The sequence below is a fragment of the Mchenga conophoros genome, linkage group LG19, assembly GCF_057382185.1.
Source record: "Mchenga conophoros isolate Kocher_MC1m ecotype Shallow Benthic linkage group LG19, M_conophoros_male_GT1.1, whole genome shotgun sequence".
NCBI classification, from domain to species: domain Eukaryota; kingdom Metazoa; phylum Chordata; class Actinopteri; order Cichliformes; family Cichlidae; genus Mchenga; species Mchenga conophoros.
In genome coordinates, this window is record NC_140544.1 from 27,787,603 (window position 1) to 27,814,839 (window position 27,237).

Genomic DNA, 27,237 nt, shown 5'->3' on the forward strand with positions numbered 1-27,237 from the left:
GAAAACAAAATCCTCTACTGCCACCTGCTGGTTAGGGTTACTTAAACAGAGAGCAATAAAAGCAAATTCTTAGCTGACATCTCAGGCTTTTTATTCCGGCTTGAAGATGTGGAATTTTACTCATCCAAATACATCCATCATCTAATTTTCACTTAGATAATTTAGTTGATGATCAGTCTGCTAGTGCTGCCCTCAAGTTAGAAAGAGAATGAATAAAAGGCAATAAAAGAACCCGGGAAAGAAAGGCAAGAAAGTCAATAAATCAGATCAGTAACTAATCAAAAGATGATGTTTCTGTGTGTGTATACCTCTCATAGATGGTCTTGAGAGTAACCTGATCAGACATCCCATCAGCCTCTTCCAAGTACAGGATGATCCATGATGTCCTGTAAGGCCACTCTTCTGTCAGGTTTATCCATGACGCCAGTCGATCCCAGTTGAAGATGATGTGATTGGCGCGTAACAGACGACCTGCCAACAACGAATCAGAGGATTAGGGGCCACAGAAGTCACTTCCAATCTGCTTAATAACAAACATTTTCTTTTGGCTGCATCATTGACTTGTATAACATATAATGGTTTTGCTCACAAGCACTAATCAGCTATAGGGGCTTGTTGTGCCAACTTGCTTAAAAACAAACTGTCAGTGGTAGTGCCAACTGTTTTTAATCTTCTACTCTGTTCTATTACTGTACCCCTTGTGTAATTTATTATAATATATTTATAACCTCTAAATCCTAAGTCTGCCAAGCCTTTGTGGTTAAATTAAAATTACTGTTTAAGCTTACAAGCAAAATGTACTCTTCATTAAAACAGAACTCTTGAAGCGCGGATGTTGATGTAAAAAAAAAAAAATGGCTTTATTACTGTAATAATATGTACAGTTCCCAAGCAGATCATGGTTAATTCCTCACCTGTAATAGAAACAATGTTGAGCAGCCTCCTCATGGTCTGTGGGCTGATGTCACAGAACCAGTCCTCGGTCACCAGCAGCTTGGTCAGGTCGAAGGACATCTGTCTGGTGAGGGTCCTCTGCATCTGACGCCGTCGGTATGTGTCCTTAGCAGACAAACACTCATTAGCATGAGGCTGGAGATGGTACATGCTGCATTTTACTTCACAATAAGTTACATAATGGATCGCCAAAAAACACTTTACACGAGGGACGTCCAACTCATTTTATATCGTGGGCCACACTTTGATCTTAAGTGGACAGAACCGGTGAAACTACATAATAAATGCATAAAATTACAGGAAAGGTTCTTCTAAGGTTCTTCTATATTTATAAAAAGTCTTCATAAATACAGTTAAAAGTTTAAAATCTGTGCCCACATTCACATTTTCTAAAGCTGTTTAATGAGCCAGATTGGAGTCTTTGCCGGACCGACTTTGGCCCACGTGCCTTATATTTGACACCACTGGTTCACAGTATATAATAAAGGGACCAGGAAAACAGGAAGTGTATTCTAGCCACACATGGAAAAGAAATACAGCAAAGGAACCATAGAGAGCCATAAATTTTTCCTGTTTAATGTTAGACTTCTAAACTGAAACTGCAGCAGTTATTGTGGACCCTGACTGATGTTTGTGAGAACGCACCCTTACTGTCCCGCTATGTGCATCATGAGACCAGAGGAGAGGTTTCATGATCACCATGTGATCTAAGACCATTTTAAGAACCTTTGCTTCATTAGACTACGACTACATCTAGATGGGATCATTTCTATATTATTCCACATACCCCATATTTGAGAGAGAGATTTTATTTTAAAGTATCAGCAGCACCACAATAATTTTTAACAGCAAACACTACCTTACTCTCAACATAATCCAGTTAAGGTTTATACCGATAAGCCCTGTAAAAGAGATGTACATGGGTTTCTTTCCTTCCATATAACCAATCTCTTAATGGCCATGACATACACAGCACTAAATCTCTGTGACTGCACAGAAGAAATCAAAGAGCCGCTGTCCAACACTGAAAAGTCATGACACACAGGCAAGCTATTGACACAGATCTACCGGAGAACATCTGTGATGATTTCAGACAGCTGCAATGGTCATGAGCCAAGACAAGCCTTTTGGTTGACTTTGAAGTTGTAACACCAGTCTCATGACCTCTTTCTCAGAGAGATGAAACATATGGCCACCGCTCAGTCTGAACCAAAAAGGTCTATCATAGAGACACCTCTTTGGGGCTAGCTTTTTGGTATTTATTAACTTTTTCTGTAGCTTCACAGTGTCAATGGTTTATTTTGATGATTCCTTGAAGTGCTAAGAAATACTAAGCAGCAATTAGTTTCAATCCAATAAATGTTAAAATACTACAGAGATATTTACAGCATCACACTTAATTCAAGAAGTCACAGAATTTCAGTGTGGAGAGAGCTCATAGTCAATTTGCCCTCCTGCCCCCTCATTTTAATCTCCACTTCTAGAAATAGGGCCCTCCTGCCAAGTGCTAGCTAGCGGCATATAAAAAGAGAATGCTGACCTGTATTAAAGGGGCCAACATCAATAATGGAGGATGCTGGGTAAACCCAAGGTACAACCAAATGTCAAACAAACAAAAAAACAAGAAAGGAAAGTGGGAAGGAAAGGGGGGATTGGGGGGAAGGTCTCATAGGAGGGTGGAAGGCATCAGCGACAGCAGCAGAGTCACTTAGCCTCCTGCCAGCAGACCTGGTGCCAGTGTTTTGTCACAGGGACCCACTGCTGCTAGGCCTTGTCATTAGGCTGTGGCAACGCAGCAGGAAGGATAAACAGCCATTACATCAATTACACCAGGAACCTTGGCCGCACACCGAGCACCTCTCTCTTTTTGTCTCTGTGTGTCTCCTTCTGTCCTCTGGCCTCTGCACCGCCTGCCAACACCACGCCTGTACTGAACCCCTCCTCCTCCCTCCTTCAGGGAGGAGGCTGAAGAGAGATAGCAGTGAAGGTTTCTCAGCCAGAATATCTCACACGAAGCCAATGTTTTCTGGTCAAAGAGCAGTGAACTGGCAGCTTTTTCATTTTGTTTGATTAATATGTAGAAATCAAACGTGAATATTAAGTACTTTCCTAAACAGCGTGGGTTTTGGGGAAATTATTGAAACAAAAAAAAACCCTGCCTGCTTTCATATTGTGTCCAAAGCTTCTTCAATGTGCTATTGCAGCCTTTTTGATTTGGGTATTACAGGCTGGTGCAAGCAGTGAACACTCCCTGCTTAAAGTAGAATTTGGACTAATGACACTTTGGAGTTTTTTTATTTGATTTTTCTTTTTATTAACAATCTGTTTTGAACTACCACGGCTCTTCCTCGTCTTCTTAACTTACAAACCTAAAGTTAGGAAATCAACCACTGATGTGTGTTTGTAAATCCCACCAAAATATTACATGTAATACTTTTTTTTTTTACAAACTTGACTTGAATAGCTGTTACCCTGCGGTTTAAGGCATTCTTGCTGCCAAGTTTGGCCTGGTCTTGAGCCAGGCTGCTTTGAGACATCTTCTTGTCCGTGTCTTCATGCCATCCTAGAGAAAGGGATGAAGAGGAAGAGTCAAAGTGTCAACAGAGACGATCAAGCATCACCAAGTATTAGATGTAAAACAGTTTATGAAACTATGAGTTTATAAAATGCCTCAAAGCTCTGTGTAAACCTACTTGTATATATTAAAGTGACCATATTATGCCCAGTTACAAGTTTATAACTTTAATTTGTGGGTCAACTAGAAGGGTGGGTCATGGTTTTCCCTTTACTATACAGGACCACTTTTTATTATCTCACTGAAACGTATCATTTCAGCTGCTGCCTCTTTAAGACCCCACTTACAAAAATTCCAATCTACTCTAGATGGGTCAGCTTGCCTGGAGCGTTGGCTAATTACAGAAGACTTAGTGTGTTTGCACTTGGTGAGACATTTTAGAGTTAGCATGGCTTCAACAAGTAAGTAAAAATGGTGTGTCAAACTAGCTGCTGAGTGGAAATGTTTGTTTTATTGTGACATAGATGTGGGGGAAGTAACACTTGACCTACAAATGAGGTGCTTTAAACTGTTCAGTAGCAGCACTCTATTGTGGGAGAGATTAACTCCCTTTGTAGTAAACTTTGGGTGTAACTTTGCAGACTTTTTCACACACAAAAAGCTATATAACACACTAAAAGACGACAGTAAAGAAAAAAATAAAGCACTTTAAAAGGAAGACGTGTAGCCTTTGTCGTCTACCTTCACCAGACAGTGGCTCCCCGTTGGTGGGTGCTGCCATGCTCATCTTTTTAGCTGTGTTAAATCCTCTGCTGTTGAGGAACACGGGCAAGTGGACAATGTTTCTCATGTAGTCGTGTCCATTGATGTTTGAGTCTCTTAGCACACTGTTGAGGTTTTGGTTGATAGCTTTGATGATAATATGGGGGTCACTGGCAAAAATGGAGATAAAAGGGCCTTTAGAAAAGAGGACCCTTACCTGGAAAGAAAAAGAAACACCATAAGAAAGTTTTTCAGTATCTTTCAGTTGCATTAAATATATGTTTACAATCTAATCACTCCATGACGCGACACCTCGAGGTAGTCAGTCAGCTGTAGTACTTAAACATAATGACTCCTGTGAGAGCTTACTGTCCACAGCACATGGTGCTGGGGAATTCCACTCGACTAACTAAGAGACATTGTCCAAGTGTCACAGGACATCAATTTGTGCCAGATGCAGTGCTGGTTTGGTAACCCGTAGCCAACAACCCTAAGGCTCGCCTGCAGGACGATGAACCTCCTGTCCAAAAGCAGCTGTCAGCAGAATCAAGTGAAAATGTTTTCACATGATGTCTGCATCTTTAATGCACATGATCTGTTAGCAAAAGTACACAGACTGAGAGAAAAAAAATTACATTTAGTTAATTGACAAATGTGTTGTTTGAGTCTCTCTCAAAAGAAAAAGGTTATGGAGTGACTGGGACATGCTTGCAGAGATGAGAAGATTGCATTAGCACACAGGAGGCTGCCGTCTTCCCTGGGATTACTTCACCAAATAATAACATTTGGCTAAAGGAAATTATATTAGAGCAGCTGGGAAAAAGAATCTAAACTTGGAGGCAAGCTGAGGCAGCTGGGAACACCAAGGTGGCTGCAGTGCAACAGAGATGTGTGGTCTCTGTGTGCACAGGTGAAAGACCCACTTTGTGTTTAAACCACATGGCAGATGCTCTAAAACTCTCTGGCTCATAGTTATAAATTTTCTTGAGCGGCAGATGTCAAAAAAATCTAATTATTCCATTATCTTGTTTTCAGTCAAGAGGAAGCTGCTCTAATTGTTAATCTGCCTGTACTGACGCACATGAAAACACGCACCGTGTCCAGCATCTGCAGCACTTTGTCCTGCTCGCAAGCATCTAGCCCATCAATGATAACCGCCATGCGTGTCTGGTTCTGGGTAAAGCCATCGATAGTTTTGGCCATTTTTGACATCAGCTCCACTTCATGTTTCAGAACCTGTGAGACATAAAAAACCCCAAAACAAATCAAAGCCAATTCATTTTCTATGAACTAAAGGAAATCAATTGAATTAGAAAGCACAACTTCATAATTTCATAAGCAAACTGAATGCCCCACTGTCATGGCAACAGGATGTCAGAGGATTTCCATTTTCTCTTGATTATGTACAATTACTAAATTACCTTCATAAACCCTTCACTCTTGAGTCTATGCAAGTTGTTGGCAGCACTGTGCAGGCGTTTCCTCTGGGAGTTGAGGACAGAGTCAGCCACCTGCCACCAGGTCTTACAGTTGAGCAGCAGGGCCAGGCCAACCATGCTAGCCATCGCAATCAGCACTGCATTTACTGTCAGATTCCTAGGGTCCACCTGAGGAACCAAAAGATAAAAAGTAGGACTGAAACTCTGACACATACTGGGTAGGCTCTCTTCTTGTAAGGCTATTTCAGACCAGGATAAACAAAATACACCTACACAGTATTTTTTTCAGAGAACTAAAAACACCTACCTTAAAAATAGACAACAGTGCCACACCAGTGATCAAGCACCCTAGCATCAATGCAAAGAGTACAAATGAGGGAACACAACATGTTTTCTTCCATTTTTGACCTAAGGGGTTCACAGAAAGGAGACAGTAATATTACACAGATGCACAGAGGGCACAACACACCTTCACATGCTAAAAATACATCAAGAAGGATATAAAGACTTTTTAAGTTGAATAAAACAATGAATTAAAAAAAATTCCTGCTACATCAGCAGCTACCGGTGTTTATACTGGGCTTACTGGGAGTTCTGGTCCGGAATCTACTCTGGAGCCTGCTCCTTCTTTCTATTCATTTACTTTCACCATTAACTTGCAAGTTTGTTTTGTTTATCATTTGTTGTTTGCTGTTGAAGCAGGTTAAAACCACTCCTGCATGACCAAACCAAATGTAGCTAACTAAGAGGGAGACAGATGTCGGGAGATTGTTTGCACAGCTTTCTTCAAAGGTCTATTTACTGCGACACAGGTATCTCTTGGTCTCTCGAGCGCTTTCTTTCATTTGTATTTCCGTCATATTTTTTGCCCACAATGACTCACCATCACAATTTGTGCAGTGGTTCACCAAGAAAAGTCCACAATGCTTATAAGACTCCCACAGAATTCCCATCATTAGAATTTTACACAAGTTCTGATTAATAAAAATACATAATTTATATTATTTATCCTTTGCTGAACTGCAGCACGTTTAAAAAAAAACAGCATTTAGTTATATAGTGTATTATTTGTAAATGTAATATTCTTTATTGTCTCAGTAAACTTTTTCTTTACGAGTCCTGACATGACTCATAAAAAAAGCCAGTAACATCACCTTGGATCTCATCACTCTTGAAAACCCTAAACAGCCGGGTGGCTAAGAAGCCAAACTCCCTCTCGCAGGCATCTGACAGCGTTGCAATCATTTCAGCCATTGACGTCTCTCCTCCAACACTGGACAGGCGATTATAATCAGTAAACAAGAACCTGCATAAAGAGCGAGAGAATGCAGATCAGTATTTAGTTTAATATCATCACTACAGCAGACATATACAGAGTTAGTCGACTGTGCTAACAAATGCATTGCATTTTACAACTTACAACAAGAAAATTGTGAAGGTGTATTTTATGTGTTGACTACAATAAATCGAGTGGATGTAGTTCTGTGTCTGTGCATCATTGTCACCTGACAGGAAGGGCGCGGGTGGTCTGCTCAGGGAGTTCACGAGGGTTGACAAACATCAGTTTGAGCAGCAGCTCCAGGTAACCGACATGACGAGCGAGCCGGGTGCTGATGACCCATGCCCAGTTCCAGCTTTCCCTCTCACGCCGGCTTCCGAAGTACACCAATACTAAATGCAAAGACATATCACAGTCAACAAAGAAAAAAATAACATTGTCCACCTTACTCCATTTAACCAATATCTGTGATTACTTTATCTTCTTAAACCTCAAAAGGTTTGGCTTCTGAAATTCAGTAAGATTTTTACCAGGACCAAGCCTCAGTGACAAAAAAAAAATGTGACAGGCAAAATTTTTCAAATGCTGTCAAGTATGGTGTAACCAGGATGATGATGGAGTAGGATTGGTTGTGCTTCTTGTTAAGATTTTACGAATTTAAGACACATTAAAGCATTCACCAAACATGCAAAAAATGCCCTGCTTCAAGACCAGGAGGAGACTTAAAACTCTGGGAGGGTCACAAACAGCATGCAGGATAAAAATCTACTAAATCAAATACATGCTGTGGCGCCCCCTTGTGAATATGAAAACAGCCGAAAGACGTTTCTTCACGCTTTAGTAAATTATGATTCAAACAAAGGCTGATCTGTAAGCACTGAGCTGGATCTTTAAAGCATCCATTTTTCTCTTTATTTTGTTCTTAATTGTTATTTTTCACTCATTGTTCCTATTTTTTATTTTTTTTGCTTTAGTCAATATTTCTATACTGTCTGCAGTGGTTGCTTGACTATGTTTCTACTAGTAATTGTCTCTGTATTAGGATAATAGAAGACCCCAAAAGCCTAACCAGGGACAAGATCTGCAAATTAAGTTTGGCTAGAAGTCCTAGCATAGCAATGTTTACACGTAATGTCCACTAAACAGAATTAAAATTTAATAGTAGCTAAGCCGGTAATTTTTTTAAAAGGGGTTCATTACAACACTGTCACTGACTCATTATTAAAAGGCTTTGATTTACAGTTTAGATTAAATGTTTTTGCACAGCATAAAAACACGCCACACTGAAACAGGGGTCAAAATATTTTCCAGTTAAAGAATTCTGCTTGACATTCTCTTTGGACAGCAGGCTGACCTTTTATTCTCATCTCACTGCAGAGTGATTCAAATCAAAGCAGAGTTTTCCCACAATCATTCAGTACCCAGTATTCAAGCCGGTCTGTCTCCTCACCGAAAAAGATGTAGAGCAGGGCGAGGAGGCTGAGCGAGACCGCGATCGCCAGTTTGGGATCAACAGTAAAGCCCAGAATGACGGCCACTGAGCCGCAGAGCAGCAGGGTGAGGAAGACTACCAGCCATGAGAACTGGAACAATGGCTCTATCTGCTGGCCTGCAAATGTCTTCATCTCATCTGTTGAACAAGAGAAGAACGGAGAGGCGAAAACAAAAAAGAAATTTAAAAAACAATAAAAAGTACTTTCCACATCCCAGTACCACTTTATTCTCATCCAGGAGAATACATACCCTCCAGTTTCTTAAGAAGGAAAGACTTGCCACTGCCCCACTGAGCATACAGGCCAACGCAGATAGGCGGCTGCATCGTGGGCTCACTAAGGATGTCTGCTAAAGCGCTGCTATACAGGTCATAACCCAACATGTCTCCATCAGACTCAGTGGGGGACAGGTGCTCTGAGAGAAAGTTAGGAGGAAAAAATATTCAGAGAAAATAAACAGCTTCTTTTCTCAAATTCTGAACGTAAATTCTCCTTTTTTAGTTTGCAATGTGAAATGTGTCGTACTCGCTCCAAATATCTGCGTCAAGATGCTTTTCTGGTGGGTGCAATCGATGTTGTACGGTGTTTCTCCAGCTTTGTTGGGACGGTACAACAGGCGGCCATCTTTCGGGTTCCTCAGCAGCAGCTCGGCCAACTTTCGGCTACGCCCTCGAATGGCGATGTGGAGAGGCGTGTCTCCTTTCTGAGAGAAGAAAACACAGAGCTCAGTTAATGACTGTTCACTCCAAGCTGAGAACACAATCTAAAAACAGAAGCAAGACCAAGCGTGCTTTAAACAGTACCTTGTCCACTGAAGACACCTTGGCTCCTTTATCCAGTAGCAGTTCCACGATCTCTATGCTCCTCATTTTCGTTGCTTTGATAAGCGGCGTCTCTCCCTCCTAAAACCCAAACAAACACAATCACTCAATTAACTTTACAATGATTTCCCTTCAGAACTTCAGAACCACATCACCTTCGTATGCAGCAGACTATTTATTACATTACACACTGTTAAATTTCACAGCTTGGCTAAATCAATATGGGACTAATAATGTACAAAGCACAAAATAATCTATGCCTGAGGTTATTTGTTATCAGAGAGATGCAGCATGAACTCAGAGCAAGGGTCAGGCAACATATAAAAAGATTGAGGGGTAAAGTTGTGAAATAAAGTATTATACAGTCTTGAGAAACCCCTCATTTCTTAATATTTGCTTGGAAAGTCTGAAATAGGTGTAGCGATTTTTCGAGTCATGTCCAAACATATATGGATACAGAGTATATAAAGTATAGAAGAGTTTGCGTAATTCTAACAAGCATAAAATATTTGGTGTGACCACCATTATTCTTCAAAACAGCCTGAACTCTCTTGTGTAAGCTTACTTTTAATTTCTTTAGGTAGTATTCAGCTGTAGCTCTCCAGGCGTCTTAAAGGTCATTTAAAGCTCTTCTTTGGATGTTGGCTGCCTTGTTATTTTGTTCTCTGTTAAGATGATCCCACACTGCTTTAACAATGTTGAGGTTCGGGCTCTGGGCAGGCCAAATGCATTTCTCTGTTCCTTGCTGGATTTGTTCCCATTTGTTAGGAGATTACTTTACTGTTCACCTCATGCTCCACTTGTTCAGTTTCTTTGTTTATTTGTTTACTTATTTTTATTTTGCACACCTGAGATATGCTAAGTTTTTCAGCTCTCTGGAATCACCTACAATTTTATGTTTGTGTAAACTGTGTTATTGTTGAGATTTTATACAGATAAAACTAAAATAAAAAACAGAACAAGTATTTTGTTTTTTGCAGTAGGCTTATTGTAAGAAAATGCCTGAAGATACAATTTAAAATTGGGTCTTTGCTAAACTGCCTCATGTGTAGACATAACACTGTGTAGACAATGTGTTATGTGTAGACACAACACCGGTTCATCCTTGACTTAGGTGTCTTTTTTTGACCGGTTTCTTGAATGACTCATAGGTCAGTGTTAAGTGGCTTAAACAAAAACAATGCCTCTGAAAATGCTGTGGTACAATGACTGGACTGAAAATGAGTGAGAAAGCAGCCAGTGTACAAAGACAGACTCTGAAAAACCTTTAGAAAGCCTGGAAAACATTTTTGAAAATGAAAGAATTCCTCTGGAAGCAAAATATAAAGATATCACGGTGACTTTTGCACAGTATTGTATAAATCTAAGGTTTATTTTTATTTATTGTTATCCTCACCATTTGTTTAGTGAAATCCAGTTATAAAAGTGTTGCTATTTAGAAAACGCTCTGTAAAAGTGAAGGTTACAGCCTTCCAGATAATAATTTGTCCTCTCTGAACTTTGTGTGGAAACATATTTGCTGTTGTTGTCTCTGAATAATGGCCAAAATAAAAAAGAACAATGAATCAACACCACACATTTAAAAATAAATAAATAAATACAATTATATATAAATACCAATACCATGTTTTAAAATTTGATTTTCTGGAGGTTTTAAATTGCAACATAATCAAGAAATCAAATTAAAGAAGTTCAAAGGTCAAGAAAGATACCTTGGTGGCGCTCTCGGTGTCAGGGTTGCACTGCAGAATGTCTCTCACCATGGTAGCATTACCTTTCTCCACTGCCCAGTAGAGGGCAGTCTTTCCATCCTGATGAAAAATAAAAGCTTTTTTTGTACTAACAACAACAAATTGCATTAACAAAATCCCAAATAAAATAAAATATATATGGTTTAATATGCATAGCTGGGAATGCAGCATATTATGCTGTACTGTGCATATTTTTATGCACATTAAGGTAGGTCTATGCAACAACAACAAGAAATATCTGTAATTCTAACCCATGGGGAAAAGTTCACTTTACTGAGAAACAATAGGGATAAGTAAACAGTACTGATCAGTAGGGTGACATTTTACACCGAGCACATGAGAGGGCAGAAGGAGAGGAGCTTCTACCTGGCCCCTGGCGTCAATATCAGCATATTTGTTCAACAGAGCTCGCACTATCTCCACATGACCTCCTCTAACTGCTCCTATCAGCATTGTTTCCCCACTCTGCAAGAGAGAAACCAGAGAAAACCAAACAGAGAAAAGTGAGTTGTATTTTATTTCCATTGTATTTCATATCAGCCACTGCTGCTGCTACTGTCAAACATCTCACCCTGTCTGGAACATTGACGTAGGTTCCGGCGTCAAGCAGGTCCTGCACAATTTCTGTGTGTCCCTCCTTGGCAGCGATGGTAAGGGCTGTGTTGTGGTCTTTGTCTGTCTTGTTAACGTTTGGGTTCCTCTTCAGCAGCTCTTTGACGACCTCTGTGTAGCCGCCTTTCACGGCTACGATCAGAGCCGTCATTGAGTTCTGTGAAGCCAAGGAAAGAGGCATATTTAGACATCATTCGAACCCCTTTTTGCTATTCATTCCTATTATCAAACAAAAAATGTGCAGTTATCAGTAAAGATCATCCTTTCCCGCATGCCTGTTTATTTCAGGAGCTTTAAGAGACAATACACCCTTCTGTCAATGAACAATCTAGCTTAAAGAGCCTAATAACCCGGGTTTTGCAAACTCCACAGTCTCTTAGTCACTGCCTTTTAAACTGCTCTGTAACATTAGCTATGACAGTTCCATCCGATTACTGATGCAGCACGTAAAAAAAGCGCATCATTCACTTTGTATTAGCATAGATGCAACATGACTTGAAGCAGCACAGATGCACTACATTGCAGAAATCATTTGGGGGGGGTTAAGATTGTGTTTTGTTCGTGTGGAAATAAAATAAATAATGCTGCTACTCAAACATTCCAGACACAAAATAATTAAGAACACTATTTTTATTAATAATAAAAGTGACTTTGCTGAAACCTTTAGTGGCATCATCACAACTAATGCCAAATGAAGTTCTTGAGTACTTACATCTGTGTGGAGTAGTCCTTGAAATAAATGACAGCACTGTCTTGTTTATAGTTATGTGAACTACAGCTGAGGTGCTGCCTAATGTACAGCTTGACTCGTAATCAAAATAATTTACACAGAAAGGAAAACACTCCCTTTGACACAGTGTGTCCATTTTTATATGAAACAATTAGCATCACTGCTGAATGCTACTGACAGTCTACTTACTGCTCCTTCCTGGTCTACATCAGCTCCATTGGCCAAGAGGTGCATCACACAGTCATAGTGGCCCTTCCGGGCTGCCCAGATCAAAGGAGTGGTGCCATACTACAAATAAAAAATGACAGAGTGCAAGAGATGATTCAATCAACAACCTAGAGATTGATTAATCATGAAGGAAGGGCAACAAATAAGAGGCCCAGGACAGAGGAAAGGCACTTGGGGAATAAGAATGTTCTTTTAGACCGAGTCCTAACCACAAAGCACATCTTATGTGGGATTTAAAGCAAGTAAATAATGAGCATCTGTCAGTATGTAGTTACCTTGTCTGAGCAATTGACCTTGGCTCCGTGCTCCAGCAGGAGACGGACAATCTCTGCGTGGCCTCGACCTGCCGCCCAGATAATGGGGTAGACGCTGTACTGTTGGGGCAGAGGACAGCCGTGTAGTCATGCTGACAGTAACTAATGATCAGTGTTAAGCCCGCGGTCATACAAATGCTTCAAGCTGTAAAAGCAGATGATGGGGAGAGGCAAAGCACTGCGGTGCTTACCCCTTTTTTATCTTTAATTCTCAAATTTACTGACTTTTACCACTTATTTAAAATGAGACATTTCTCTCTATTTCCCTGCATTTACACAGAGTTTAAAATCATAACAAACAAACCAAATAATGTCTTTATTCAGATTATCAGATCACAGATGCCCAAAGATTTCAGAAGACACAGATAACATACAAATAACAATGCTGTGTTGAGTTTTTATACCTGTCCAGTGATGTTAGGGTTGGATCCTTTTTCCAAAAGCAGCTGGGCCACATCTGTACGACCTTTATAGGCTGCCCACATGAGAGCAGTCCAGCCTCCCTAAGTAGAAAACACAGATAATCTAGTTCAGCTAGTGAGGAGTTTAAGTGTACACGATCAGAAAACAGCAACACACACAACACATGTAATATTCAGTTTATTTTATTATAATAAAGAGGAAGACAAACAACAGTACTGACCTTACAGGCTAGTACAGATCTAGACAGATTTTGTGGTTGGAAAATGTGCTATTTAAAGATGACGTGACCCAGTAAGTGAAGTATCACACAGTGTCGTTTATTATAATCCCACTGTGATGACTGACTGTGATCTCTCCTACGCAGCTTAGACACACCATGAACGCCAATGAGTCAGCCCACCTCCTGACTCATTGCCATGGAGTTGCAGAGGCCAAGGATTTATAATGTACATGTCTGGTACATAATACGAAAGCAAATGTATCCTTTGATACACGGTGATACATAAAGACTGTTAGTTTTCACTATCCTTACTGTGTTTTTTAACATTTCTCCCAGGATTTCAGCCCAGTTAGGAACAACATGTAGATCATATTTCCTAAGCATTGCTTTTAATCTTATTAATACAGAAAAAAGCTTCTATAGTTTGGTTACTGTCGAGTCTTTGCCTCTGACGAAGTAACTAAATCATATCACTGCCCATGCAAAGACAACCAGAGCCCAGTAAATGGGATTACTACTAGAAAGGAGCCATCAGACAGAAAGTAATTTAATTTTAGGTCGATTTCCAAGCTAATGCATTACTCTGTTCAAGCAGCAGTGGAACTGTCACATCAAACAGAAAGCATTAATAAATATAAAAGGAATATATACCATTTCAGTAAATTCATAAGACTGATTTGAGGTCTTTTTCTTTTCTGTTGTTAAGCTATCTAGCCTTTTTTTTTTATATTATCGTAAATTAAGTCATTTTGGTTGTGCTTGGAGCTTGTTCCAGCTCAGCAATATACCCCAAATACATTTAAGACTTTATTTGGTAACACTGATTGAAAGTAAGGGGAGTTAGTGAGGAGCTAAAGCAAAACAAAAGGCTATTGGCCAATACGTAACAGGTGTTGGATCACGTTTCACCCACAAGGCTAGCTAGATGTTGGGAGCCCAGTTTTCTAGCCAAATTTCATTTTTGCTCCTTTGTATTTGTAGTACAGTAAACACAAACTTTACATATTTTAAATGAGGAAAAATTTCACACTGTCTACATTCTCACCATGTCTCTGTGCTCAAGGTTAGCATTGTTCTCCAGCAAGTCCCTCACCACCTCGATGTGTCCCTCCTTAGCTGCCGAGATCAGCGCCGTCCAGCAGTCCTGTACACAGACACTACCTGTTACTTTGAGAACTCCCATTCTCTAAATCCAGTTGACAGAGCATCTGTCAGAGCAATAAATGGGACGCTCGAGGATGGTTAGAAAAAAAAAAAAGAAAACCGCACCTACCAGCTGGTCGTACCAGGTGCTCATGGGAACGCGGTGTCGCATCGAGAGACAAAGGTGTCACAGAGCGCGAGTGTGAGACACGGACAGGACTACGAAATGGAAAACTTCCTCTCTTCTTTGACTTTGAGTGCGCCATGTGTAATAATAGGTTACATTACGTGAGATGTTAATAAGTGGTGTGAGAGCAATGCATGCGTGCGTCGAAGTAGGAGGCTGCATGCGTGCGTGCGTGAGTGTGTGCTGGGATCTGAAGTTGCAGGGTGTTGGCTAGTGAGTGGATCCTGTCATTTACTCAAATGAGCGAAGGTAAAAGTATGTAATAAGCTGTCATTATGGCTCATGACGGATCATAACAGCTGAGGGCTAAGCCCGAATGTGGTGAGTTCAGCAAGATGGAACATCAAGGCCACTAGTTATGTCTTCTTTGTCAAGTGGATGATGTGGTTTAAATGACCGCACTGTTTTTCACCTGTCCCTCCATTCTGCGTACATTGCGTTTACTCATGTTTGGGGCTGTGCTCTTTATTAAGAGATGACACGTGCGTGTGCATTTGAGAACTTACAATATCGTCCAAGTTAACGTTGGCTCCTCTCTTAATGAGCTCCTGCACTATTTCCAGACTGCCCTGCTCTGCTGCCACCATGAGGGGAGTCTGTCCATTCTGAAACAAGGAGACGCGGAGTACAGGTGGTTGATTATCCAATACAAATGAAATAAGACGTCACTGGAACAAAATGACAGATAGGTCCAACGATTTTATGACTTCATGTACAGTAACATAACTGATTACTGTCCCATACAAGTCTACACGCTGCTTGATATTTTCCACATTAAGGGAGAGGTCTGGAATTGTCTCAATTTTTCTTTGTCAACAAATTCATGTAAAGCCTAAAATTACAAAATCTGCTCTACTCGGGTACCAGACTGTCTGTCGCCGCACAATTTTATTTCTTTAATCTTTTAACAACCTGCTATGTGCTCTATTTTTTTTTGGTAAATGCTCCTATATGTAACTCGGGACTCATTTGCAGGAAATTTAGCACTTTGTGGTAATTACAGCAACAGCAAGAGGGTGTCTATACAAGCACTGTGCATAAACTACAGCACCTATATAGACAAACATGGAAACAAACAGCAATGTGCAACAATCAGATTTTGGCTACATGAAAATACTTATTAGTAGTAGGATCGGTTCAGTTTTGGAGTTCTGGTCTTTTTGTAGGATTTCTTGACAAAATATCATCTCACTGGCATTATCCTTTAAGATTGTATATGTTGCAAATACAGGAATCAGGCTACTTACAGCTGCTACAATCGTACAGTGTACAGTACACATAGTGTGGAGATACTGCATTACCTTTTAATGGCCTCGGATGTTTATATTCCCTTCTAAGCTCTATCCCTCTGTGTCTTTCAGGGTATACTGCAATAACGTCCTATGAGTACTAAGTGCACATAATAAACAATTTCTTTACTGTTGTAAAACAGTAGCTGACCTTTTAGTTGCAGCGACAAGAGATATCTAAAATGTTATCAAAAATAATTAAGAACGCAAAAGATAATAAAATAATAATGTTTTATGAGTACTATATCTTCATCCATCCATTCATTTTCTTAGCTACTAGCTGGAGCCAATCCAAGCTGATTTTGGGTGAGAGATAGGAAACAGCCTGGAGAGGTCACCAGTCCTTCATAAGGCAAGCACAAACAACCATTCATATTCTCACCTAAAGCCAAGAATCACCAATTAACCTAACAAGTATGTTTTTGAACAGGAAGAGGACACAAACTCCACACAGAAGGATTTCAGTTTTCCTACATAACACCAACTAAAGTTATTTTAAAGAGCCTTTAATTACTGCTTATTCTTCCCTGAACTTCTAGAGCCAACATTAAGGCTGCTGTGATGTGGCTTACATCACTCCTGCTGTCCACATCCGTGAACATGTCCAAATGCGCTTTGATGGCAGCCAGGTTCTCCTCGTCCACATAGCTGAACAGACTCTGGACAGCCAGAGAGGTCATCTTTAGGGACGTGCTGGTATCCATGGTTGACAGCTAACCAGCTATACACCCCTGCAGAATGAGAGCAAAAGCAGCATTCACAATGAGCTAAAGAGCACAACAATAGCTTTGTGGCCTGTGCAGCTAAATATACAGCACTTCTAAGAGACAAACAAGAAGTTAAAATCGTGACCGGGAAGAGGTGTGGCGTGCCTTTGAAGTGATGCAGTGGAATAAATCACCACTGTCCAAACCCCAACTTGCATGCATACATACAAGCAATAACAATACAGCAGAAACTAGATGGTGTACACATTAAAGTATAATATTTAAGAAACACACATATAAAAAGTTCGACATGTTGCAATATCCACTCTAATGCAACTATATTATCGATCACAAATTATCAGGACAATTTTTTTTGAGCGTGCATTTCAGAGGTCATTACAAATCTTTTAATATCATGTTAAAGTATCATTATAACCATACTTACAATCTATTAAACAAGCTTATTACACAGGGATGAGCAGGGGCTGTTAGTTCTCTTCAGTTTCGTTCAGTCTGTCTGCTGAGGCTGAAAACACTGACTGAAATTTGTCCACTCAGTATAATGAAGGCTGAGCAATCACAAAGCTCTGCTCAAGATAGTTAACCAAGCCATCAAATACCAATGAAGACAAACAATAGTCTTTAAACTTTGACTCTCTGATGTAATAAAGGCTAGGACAATCGGTGCACTCGACTGTTTGCTCCAATTATATCAGAGCCAGCCTTTTCTACCCTCCTCCACTTCCTGAAATTGGACATTGCGGAACTTTTGTACACAAGAAAAAAGCAGAGTTCTCCCTAAAAGTACTTTAGCACCGATAGGAAAAAAGCAGTAAGACGCAGTGACTATATGACAAATCAATGCACATAACCCACTGGAGCGAGATTATCTATAATTGGAGTGAACCATTCTCAAGAATTATCCTAAACCCAGAGACAAGCATGTTTCTAAATTTACTGAGTCATTTTAAGCCTTTTTACCTTAACTGGACGGCCAAGGTTTGTTTTTTTCTTTGACACTTTAACTACTGGGTATTGACTTACTCTATATTTAGAAAAGATATTCCCAGTTTAAGATAAAATGGCACAAAACTCCCATAAATGTACTGTATAATATATCTGGACAAGAAAAAGCCCCTAAAATATGTTTTTTTTTGAAAGGGGTTTTTACAGGAATTAGGGATTCAGCCAATCGATAAAAGCACTCATTAATCATTCATCAAGTTGGGCTCTTTCCTAATGGTCAGACCTACTTCCTGCCACAGTAACAAAGAATTAATCAGCTCCATTCATTGCTTGTAAGTTGCCCTGGCAATGGGCTTTATATACGGCTCAATATTTCACCATAATCCTTCAGACAAGCAGCTCAAGCTCAGGTCAATAAACACTCAAATGTCACATGCCTCTTGGGCTGTCAGTACAAAGGCCTGGCAGTTTACTCAAATGCAGAGTAACCAATCAATGCAAATATTTAACCTTTTTTTTCTGAATTCTTTATATTTTCAGTCAGGGATCGCCTGGTAACCATTTGCCCATATTAGACAGTGCCAGGAAGAGGTGAGAAAAAAATCCTTTGTTTACAGTCAAAGCAATTGGAGCCTGTTGACACACCCTCCCCAGCTTCTTGCCTCTCAGCATAATGGGTGGACAAATACACCCAAGAACCAATCAGTAAACATTAAGTGCTCTCTCCCTGTTCAGCAGTGATCAGAGTGGAGCTCAATCGCATCTTTTTCACAAAACACATGCACACTAAAGCTCAGAGACAATAAACCAGTAAAAAAGAAAGAAAGAAAAAACATCAAAAATAAGCTGCTGGAGAAAGAAGGGAAAATAAGACCTACAATCTCCAGAAAACATTACTACAAAAGAAACTCTTACCTTCGTGAAGGGTAAAACTGGCAGTGGTTCTCTGCTCAGCTGCACACAGTTTCAACAAGCACTGCCAGGCTCAGGCTCAGCATCCCCCCCTTTTTACAAACAGCTGAATATTAGATGAGGGGGCTGGCCTACGCCCATCCTCACCCAACACAATAGAGGCACACGACCAGATATTCATTCATTACATGCAATGGCTTGGCACCGACTGATAAAGATAAAAGGCCAATTAGGATGTTTGGACTCATCTGTATGACTTAATTTTACAGATAATGCAATAAAGTAGCATGGGAGCTGTCACTTTAGTATCACTATAATCACAGTGTTTACAATGACTCAGGTGCTGATCAATTAAAATTAAATATTAAACTAACCCTTTGAATCACCCAACAATATAGTAGAAAACCAAACAATTTACTGTTATTAATGAAAATGAACACAGTTCTTGTGAAAGTGAATTAGTGCTATAAAAATGATCTACACACAGGATTCTGGATACAAAAATAAAGAAAAACAAAGGATTACCAAATAAATCAGTCGATCACTGCAAGTTATTTTCTAACCCATTCTTAAATGTGACAATTTATCAAATAAATTGTGTTGCTGCCCTGACAAAACAAGAAACTGGCTTTAGAAGTTCGGTTTTCTGGCATTTTAATGTCCAAAAGTCAAATCGACCAAGAAAATAATAAATTCTAATCAGTAATGAAAACACTTGTTACTTGCAACCCAATTCTCTTTGTTTCCAGCTGGAAAACTGACATAAACATGACATTTATAGTGTTTATATAAAAACACAGAGCACTAGCTAACATCACAAACCATCAAATAAAACTCCACGTCAGCTGTTTGGTTATCTGAACGCATTCAAATGTTAGAAGGGAACTAAGCAACACTGGATAGGGTCTCTAAATTTAACCTGTCAGCTTTTTATGACCAGTCATGTGGGTATGAAACTGCTGAGGATTCAGTTCCCTTATGCATACCAGGGTCTGCTAATGTCATATGGATAAGCAAAAACTGTCTCATGTTTTTGATACACACAGAGTCTTAAACTGCTTGGCTGTGGGCTTTGCAACGTGCACAAAGTTCATGGACACAACAAACTGACAGGCAAAACACCGTATCAACATCGTGCCATTTAAACGATGTTGATACGGTGTATAATATAAAGTCACCAAGTCTATGGTGCGTTCACTGCTCTGACCCCCATGACTCTTAAAAAAAAGAACATCTGTATGACGCGCATATAATCAGATGGCTTTAAATGTGACGAGGCGAAGAAAGGTTTAGAAATAGTGTGGCTCGGTTATTCCGGTGTCTTGACAAAGGTCTTTTGCAAACACGATATTGCAAACACAGCAGCGACTTCCCGTTCACTATCACTAGGAAGCAACTTGAAAACACAAGCTAGCCAAACCTGGAAACGGGCTAACAGGCTAGCGTTAGCTTTCCAACAGGTCCCTACATTTTTATTTATTTTTTTTATCTCCTCTAAAAAGCTGGAGAAAAGTACACCAACAATTTTTTAAAGTAGTCTTACCTACGCTGGGTTGCTCTGTATTTTAATTCCGGTCCAGATAATCCAGTCACAAAGTCTTCGTTTTTTAAGCCATAATATCTTTGCTTCTATTTGACAGAGGAGCCTCGACCTGCTACAGTAAGACTCCACCTCCTCGCACCCAAGAGTACAGCAGGGTAACATGTGGCAAGAAAACTAACAGGGGGAAAAAAGCGGGGAGGTGGGATTTGTTTTTACTGTACGACATTAATTTTACAGTTTTAACAGTAACTTTATAGGTTCTGAGTTTAAAAACACAACAAAATATTTTTCTGAATTCAACAAGTAGTTAAAATAAGCTTTAAGCACAAAGCTTACATGCTGTGCGTTGCTTTTAGGCAATTCTGTTGATATAAAGCAAAATATTTAGCTTTTTCTTTGGTCGCCTATTAAAGTATAATATAAATACTGAACCTGAGTAAAGCATCTGGATACTCCCCCCAATTTGTACTCAATTCCCATTATGATGTGCATGGAGCAGTAGATGGATAATCTAATGATGATGGCAATTTTGTTACACTACAAAGCAGAAAATAAGGCCAATTCCTTTTGTTTGCCCCATTTTTTTGACTTTGGGTGGATGAAGGATATATCCACACAAGTCAAGTATTGTTTAAAAAAAAAAAAAAAAAAAAAAAAAAGAGACAAAAATCAATAAAAGATAAAAACCCAATTGATAAATATGTTTTAATATATTTTAATGATTCTACTCGTGTTTCTCTTTAACATGCAAGAATCTTAACCTCCTAAGACCTGAACTCTTCCACGACATGCTTTTTTAATTTCTCTTTGATATTTGGTCACATTGGGGCCCAATGAATGTAAAAACAAAGAATTACCAGATTTTATTTATTTTTTTACCTTATTTTTGTTTTTAAGAAAAAACTAATTTTGATAGAACAGTAGCAGTATAATGTCCTCGTAAGTGGATATTAGACCCTTGTAGAGCAAAATTGTGTATTTTGGTCTAAATAACCCATGATGTAATGTCCACATATGTGGACGGCAGGTCCTAGGAGGTTAATGTTATATGCACATGTGATATATGCAGCTAAAGCCCTTTTGTACTAGTGTTTGCATTCATTTAAAAACAAATTACTTCGTTTTTTTTAACAGGACAAAAACAAATCATTTATGACATAATGGCAGTGTTAGTGTTTAAAAATAAGTTCTCTTTATTCCCCCACATAAATCAGAATTGTAATGTACTGTTATACAAATCTTTCAATAAATTTCCTTCTGACACAAAAATAACCAATATGTTCCACAGGCACGCACACGCACACACGCAGGCCCACTTATACACAAAAGAAAAAAAAACCCAAAATGCGCCATTTATGATTTGGCACTTTGGACATATGGAGCAGTTTGCATTGATCTGCTGGTTTGGGTGGCCATGCAGTGCAATAATCGCTATGCTTTTGAACAATGACATCCCTTTCCCCTTGGGTGGGCCGCTCTCACCTACACAGGGCCCAGGCTACAAATATAGTGAAGTCGAGTTCACATCAACGGGTCACATGAATACTGGTACACACACACAAAGTTATGGCAGGAAAATGCGAGTGTTATCTTAGTCTTAAAAACCAAAAAAAAAAGAAAGAAAAATCCCCAACTCATCTCTGCTGCTTTGTTACTACTTTACAGGAAACAAATGCATCAGTTTAACTTAAATTATTGAGAATGATTTTTGGAAAAAGAAAAAAAAAAAGGAAGCATAATTTCAAAGTGATGTTGTGGGCTTTGAAATCCCAAGATTATATCTTGCTCTTACAGGTACATTTATGTGTCACTATTATTCAAAGAGCAGCGAGGTGCCTTGTAAAAGGTCCTCTCTGCACCATGTTTTCATTAACTACATCATTCATTAATCCGATCTAATGATTTCAGAAAAATATCACAGCAGTCGCTGTTATAAGGTCCAACTGAGGGACTCTAGAAGGCTAATAAGGCGAGCCACGGACCAAAACAACATGAGGAAACAGGAACACCATACAGCAAATGCTGAAACATCCCCTAGGCTAACATTAAGTGCACACAATATGAAATAAGACCATTTACCACAACAGCTGACTTATGTGTTTGAAATTTGTACAATACTATAAAGTCACATACATATATAACTGTAACTGGTTTCTTTATGTGCTTTTATGCACTGTGCATGGACCATTTGACACTTTATTTCTAAGTCAGTGCGGTGATCTGATTAGATTTCTGTTGCGTTTGTAGGACTTAAGACAATTACTGCACAAATAACTCAAGAAGGATGTAAATTCTGTAGGAATTCTGTTAATTAAAATCATTTTGGAGACTTGTTTTAACAACTGAACACAGAGGAAACCTGTCATGAGACAAATATCAGAAATTTAAAAATAATAATAATTCTGAACCCCAAGTCAACAAGCCTTAAAAGGTATTCTAAGTTACCATAGGGTAAACAAACTCCCTTTGAAACACACATTTATCAGATGAGTCTTCTTTGCCCAACAAAAAAAAAAAAAAAAGCAGCAGATATGAAAAATATAAAAAGATATCCAGTTATTAAATCTTTTAGACTGGAGAGGAATGAGATCTGAATTCCACTTTGAGATTCTCTCTTTCAGGCATAGTCAAGTCATCCCACAAAAAACAAAAGAGCATTCAGAATGGATTTCAATTAGTGTCATCACAAACATCTAAGTACAAAACACACACAATGTGAATTCTTCTGGAATAGAGATTAAAAAAAAAAAAAAAAAAAGACATAGAAATCAAACAATATGTTGAGGATCCTAAGGCCTGTTTGAAATTGGCAGCTGATGATAAAGGTTATGTTTCTTTTACATGTACACGGTTTTCTGTTGCCACCTAACAGAGGCTTGTACCCAGACAATGACAAAAACCCTCCACATACTGCGCTTTAAATCTGTTTACCTTACATGAAACCACACTGGTGTAACTGCATTTAGGTTCCTGCAGCGTGCCATTCAAACTGTTATTTCACCTTCAAAGTACATAGAGGGTTTAAGGCAGCTTGGAGGTGTTCGTTTTCACTAATGTATTGTAAAGTAACCACTACCGCTCATTAGTTTACACCTTGGCCATTTCTTCACCTTGGTCTTGTATCCATGTCAGAAGTGTGATTGCTGTCAGCCTTGCTACTGGAAGTTTTTGCCAGGATGTAGACTTGTGTTTTCTGTCTGATAGGAGATATTTGGTTCTTTGTCAGGTAAACGGACTCAACACACTCCAGGTCTCAGTAGTTTATAGTTCGTCTCAGTGTTTCTGCTGCTGAAGGGGCGGCGCGTCACCGTCCCGACCCTCATGTGGTCTTTTCTTTCTGGTTGCAGTTGTTGTCTGTGCTGTTGTGATCTGTCTGGTTGTCCTTCTGGAGGTCGTCCTGCTGCTCTTTGGCCTGCCGGCGTTTCGACTTGACAGGTAGGGCCAGGACCACCAGCAGACATAGAAGATGTAACCCAAAGTACCAAGTCCTGCGAAAACATCGATGAGAGAGAATGTTGTTAACAAGACAACAGTAAACTGCATACTGCACATGTTTGACAACATGACTTTGTAGTAAACAAACAAACAAACAAGCCAGTTTAGCTTGCCTGCAGTCAGACCTTTCATCAACAGAAAACATCTGGCGCATCACAGACATAAAATACAAAAATTAAGACCCGGGACTGAAAAATGAGACAATCTTCTCCCAAAAGTCCAGCCCGGCTCTCCTCAGTTCCAGGATATTCATAGACTGCTACAAGACATGGCTCTACCAATTTTTTTGAGAAATGTTGCTGCCATCAAATTGAAAACAAACTAATATTTTTCTTAAAAATGGTACATTTTCTCAGTTTAAACATTTGATATGTTTTCTGTGGGTGGCTATAGCTCAGGTGGCAGAGCAGGTCAGCCACTAATCAGAAGGTCGGTGGTTCGATCCCAGGCTGCCTCCTGGCTGCATGCCAAATATCCTTGGGCAAGATACTAACCCCATGTTTGCCTACTGGTGGTGGTCAGAGGGCCCAGTGGCGCCAGTGTCCAGCAGCCTCGCCTCTGTCAGTGGCTACAATGTAGCTTGCAATCACCAGTGTGTGAATGTGTGTGTGAATGGGTGAATGACTGAATGTAGTGTGAAGCACTTTGGGGTCCTTAGGGACTGAGTAAAGCGCTATACAAATGCAGGCCATTTACCATTTTGTACTCTATGGGTTTATGACATTTGCAGCTCAGTAATGTTTCTTAACATTAAGAAACCAAGAAGAAGAAGACGAAGCTGTGAGCAAGGAGGGAGGGAGTGAGTGATTCGTTCATGCTATGATTCAGCACAGAGGGAGGGGGCGAGTAACTCAAATGTGCTGTTAGCATGCTAGCAGAGCGATGCTACTGTGAACCGAGGAGCTATTGTCTTGATGTGACTCAGGGTTTTTTCTTCCAGTTCAGAGCAGAAATGTTTTTGTTAAGAAACTGGCTGTTGTTTTTTTCCCCCCACACAATTTTAATTATAAGCTAGATATATTTCTACTAATGAAATTAGTTTGCTAATAGCAACAGGGATGAGTCAGTGTGTCAGTTGGGCTTGTGAATCATGAGTCACGAGTCAGTAAAGTGATTCTCGAGTATTGAACGATTCATTCATGATTCGCACATCACTACTACAGTGTCTGTTCTTTACTGCCTGTCTAGCAGCTGTTGTTGATGTTTGGATCGTAATTTCTTTGCAGTGACTGGTCAATGTTAAGGTCACTTGTTTTATTTCCTCCTCATCCTTCAATCTTAAAGCTGTCTCGTTAACCATTACCGCCTGACAGGCTAATAAAAACATGTAAATTTCAACACTACGGGCAACGATTTCATTTACATTTTTAATACTACAACAATAATAAAGTTTAAGTTTGCTACAATACCACGGTAATCTCACACAACAGAATTGCTTGCAAAATGAATGTATTTTTTTAAAATAAGAAAGGCTGACATTGTGTCTCCTACTCCACAGTGTATAAGAAGCTCATAGACGTACCTGTAGAACTTGAGTGAGGGTCCTACTGCAAGTAGCACAAATGGCGCCACTGTATAACTAATGGCCACCTGAGTCCATGCCCACGTGATCACATCATAGATGCCCTTGTATGAGTCAGACACCAGGAAGTACGGCCTGATGTTGTGCCTTACCTGAAAGAGAAAGTATTTTTCTTACTGCAAGTTCAACTTGTCAATTTAAACATTTTAGGTAAATGAAGCTGTAAAGTTCGAATTATACTCTACCCACTCTTCCGTACGATAGACTAAAGTTGAGCTAACTGACCTAGTTCCAAAAATCTCCACATGACAGCAGGGATTACTGTCGGCTTCCACTCATTATCTGCCCATCTTTCTTTTGCGCCGTCTCTTTCTGTCCCTTGTAGATCTTAGGAGGAATCTATCTCTGAAACAGCTTTGTGTGGCAAAGGCCAGAAGTTGGCATAACTAGGTCAATGCTCTGCTTGTCTTCCTTCAGATAAAGAAGGATACAGTCGCTGCAGAAACTCACAACTCACTGCCCCGCACACAAAATTGACCGTTTCTGCATTTTATCTCTTTTATCCAGAGATTTAATGCATTCCTAGTGTACTATCAGTCCACTGTCTCTGCATAAATCTCCTCCTGTCTCCTCTTTTGACATAACTGGAATGAAGATGTCTGGCTTTGCTGAGATTAGTGGTAATGGCCTCACGCTCAAAATGAGGTTCAAGTGGCACACTACTTCATTATTATCCACTTGCAATCCATTAAGTGATTTTGTTGTGTGTTCGTTGGTCTGTTAAGTAGCTGTGGTAAATCTATAGAGGTCTTAAAGTCTAGTATGGCGGTGGCAAACAAATCAATTTTTGTAGCAAAATTTTAATGCAAGTTTTTTGAAAGTAAGTAATATGCAAATTCAGAAGCTTTTCATCAATTGAACAGTGTGCACTGCGTGTACTCACTGCACGTGCAGCCATGGTCATGCCGATGCCAGTAAGGAAGGTCAGATAGTAGCCAGGGTACACCCCGTGCCACATGGCTGACAGCAGGAAGGTGGCAGCAGTGGGGTTAATGGGACAGCGCTCGTAGCACACCCTGAGAAGAAAACATAACGCGTACATCTAGCGCTCAGTCCAAAAAAGTGGAGACCAATGAATCAAAATCTCATAAATGGGCAAAACTGTCTAATTTAAGTTCACTGCATCAAATACAAATGCTTCAGATTATAGGTTCTGTAAAATGTCTCCACATAAATGATGCAGGTATCAAGCAAACATTTTTGCTTATGTGTCAAGGACAATATACATGCACAACTTGTTCTCTTGCAGACTAAGAAAGCTACAGCATTATAACAGAAATGCTCTTACCTCTTAAGCCAAAGAGCTGTTTGAATGTTCCAATTGTCTAGGAACAACTTGAAACTGGTGGCGAACTGAAAACGAATACAGAAAAAAATATTCTTTCAGGCTTTACATAAAAAGTAGCTTTATCTGGATACAAAATAATAAAATGAGAACAAAGATCCAGACCTCAATGTCCAGAATTCTGAGATTTGATATCAGATCCCACCGTGGGGAGCCATCTTTGTTGTATCCGTTGAAGCCGAATCCGGCAGCATTGTTGATAGCATCAGCTGCGGGACAGAGGTACATGGGCTTCAGAGTAGAGCGACTACAGTAAAGAATGACAAGAGCTTCCCTCCCTGCAGTTTGTAAAGTAGTGACGGAAACAAATGGAGCCTTGGATGCGTTTGTCTAAAATTAAGCGCGACACCACTAGATCTTCACCACTAGATGGCACTGTTACCTCAAAAAATATCTTGAGGTTGCATTTCACATAGACAAGTTCAATTATAAAACTTAAAGAGGCAGTGGGGTTGAGCAATATGATCTTAGTAACACTTATAGACACACATTTCATCAGACTGTCCAGCTTATCACCAAATTTGAAA

At 39.7% G+C, this 27,237-nt stretch overlaps 2 protein-coding genes across 7 annotated transcripts in view; both read right to left on the reverse strand.

Moving 5' to 3' along the window:
- kidins220a (kinase D-interacting substrate 220a) overlaps positions 1-20,417 on the reverse strand; it is a 45,468-nt gene extending 25,051 nt beyond the window's left edge. For 5 of the 6 annotated variants that reach the window (XM_085258427.1, XM_085258426.1, XM_085258425.1 and 2 more), the window contains exons 1-23: positions 20,289-20,417; positions 16,733-16,891; positions 15,378-15,476; positions 14,587-14,685; positions 13,303-13,401; positions 12,860-12,958; positions 12,546-12,644; positions 11,586-11,783; positions 11,381-11,479; positions 10,976-11,074; positions 9,246-9,344; positions 8,968-9,145; positions 8,693-8,857; positions 8,400-8,579; positions 7,176-7,341; positions 6,825-6,976; positions 5,978-6,078; positions 5,653-5,838; positions 5,327-5,467; positions 4,211-4,448; positions 3,426-3,517; positions 915-1,059; positions 309-471 (exon numbers count right to left, since the gene is read on the reverse strand). In XM_085258427.1, the coding sequence (XP_085114553.1) occupies positions 309-471; positions 915-1,059; positions 3,426-3,517; positions 4,211-4,448; positions 5,327-5,467; positions 5,653-5,838; positions 5,978-6,078; positions 6,825-6,976; positions 7,176-7,341; positions 8,400-8,579; positions 8,693-8,857; positions 8,968-9,145; positions 9,246-9,344; positions 10,976-11,074; positions 11,381-11,479; positions 11,586-11,783; positions 12,546-12,644; positions 12,860-12,958; positions 13,303-13,401; positions 14,587-14,685; positions 15,378-15,476; positions 16,733-16,864 (3,029 nt within the window). In that variant the 5' untranslated portion in view covers positions 16,865-16,891; positions 20,289-20,417. Of the gene's footprint in view, positions 1-308; positions 472-914; positions 1,060-3,425; positions 3,518-4,210; positions 4,449-5,326; positions 5,468-5,652; positions 5,839-5,977; positions 6,079-6,824; positions 6,977-7,175; positions 7,342-8,399; positions 8,580-8,692; positions 8,858-8,967; positions 9,146-9,245; positions 9,345-10,975; positions 11,075-11,380; positions 11,480-11,585; positions 11,784-12,545; positions 12,645-12,859; positions 12,959-13,302; positions 13,402-14,586; positions 14,686-15,377; positions 15,477-16,732; positions 16,892-18,748; positions 18,850-20,288 lie in introns of those variants that run through there. The other variant, XM_085258423.1, reaches the window with a different exon arrangement.
- Positions 20,418-20,987: 570 nt separating this feature from the next.
- Positions 20,988-27,237, reverse strand: part of mboat2a (membrane bound O-acyltransferase domain containing 2a) — a 46,511-nt gene continuing 40,261 nt past the window's right edge. The window contains exons 10-14 of the mRNA XM_085257135.1: positions 26,816-26,919; positions 26,654-26,718; positions 26,249-26,381; positions 25,306-25,457; positions 20,988-23,776 (exon numbers count right to left, since the gene is read on the reverse strand). Coding sequence (XP_085113261.1) covers positions 23,608-23,776; positions 25,306-25,457; positions 26,249-26,381; positions 26,654-26,718; positions 26,816-26,919 — 623 coding nt within the window. The 3' untranslated portion in view covers positions 20,988-23,607. The remainder of the gene's footprint in view (positions 23,777-25,305; positions 25,458-26,248; positions 26,382-26,653; positions 26,719-26,815; positions 26,920-27,237) is intronic.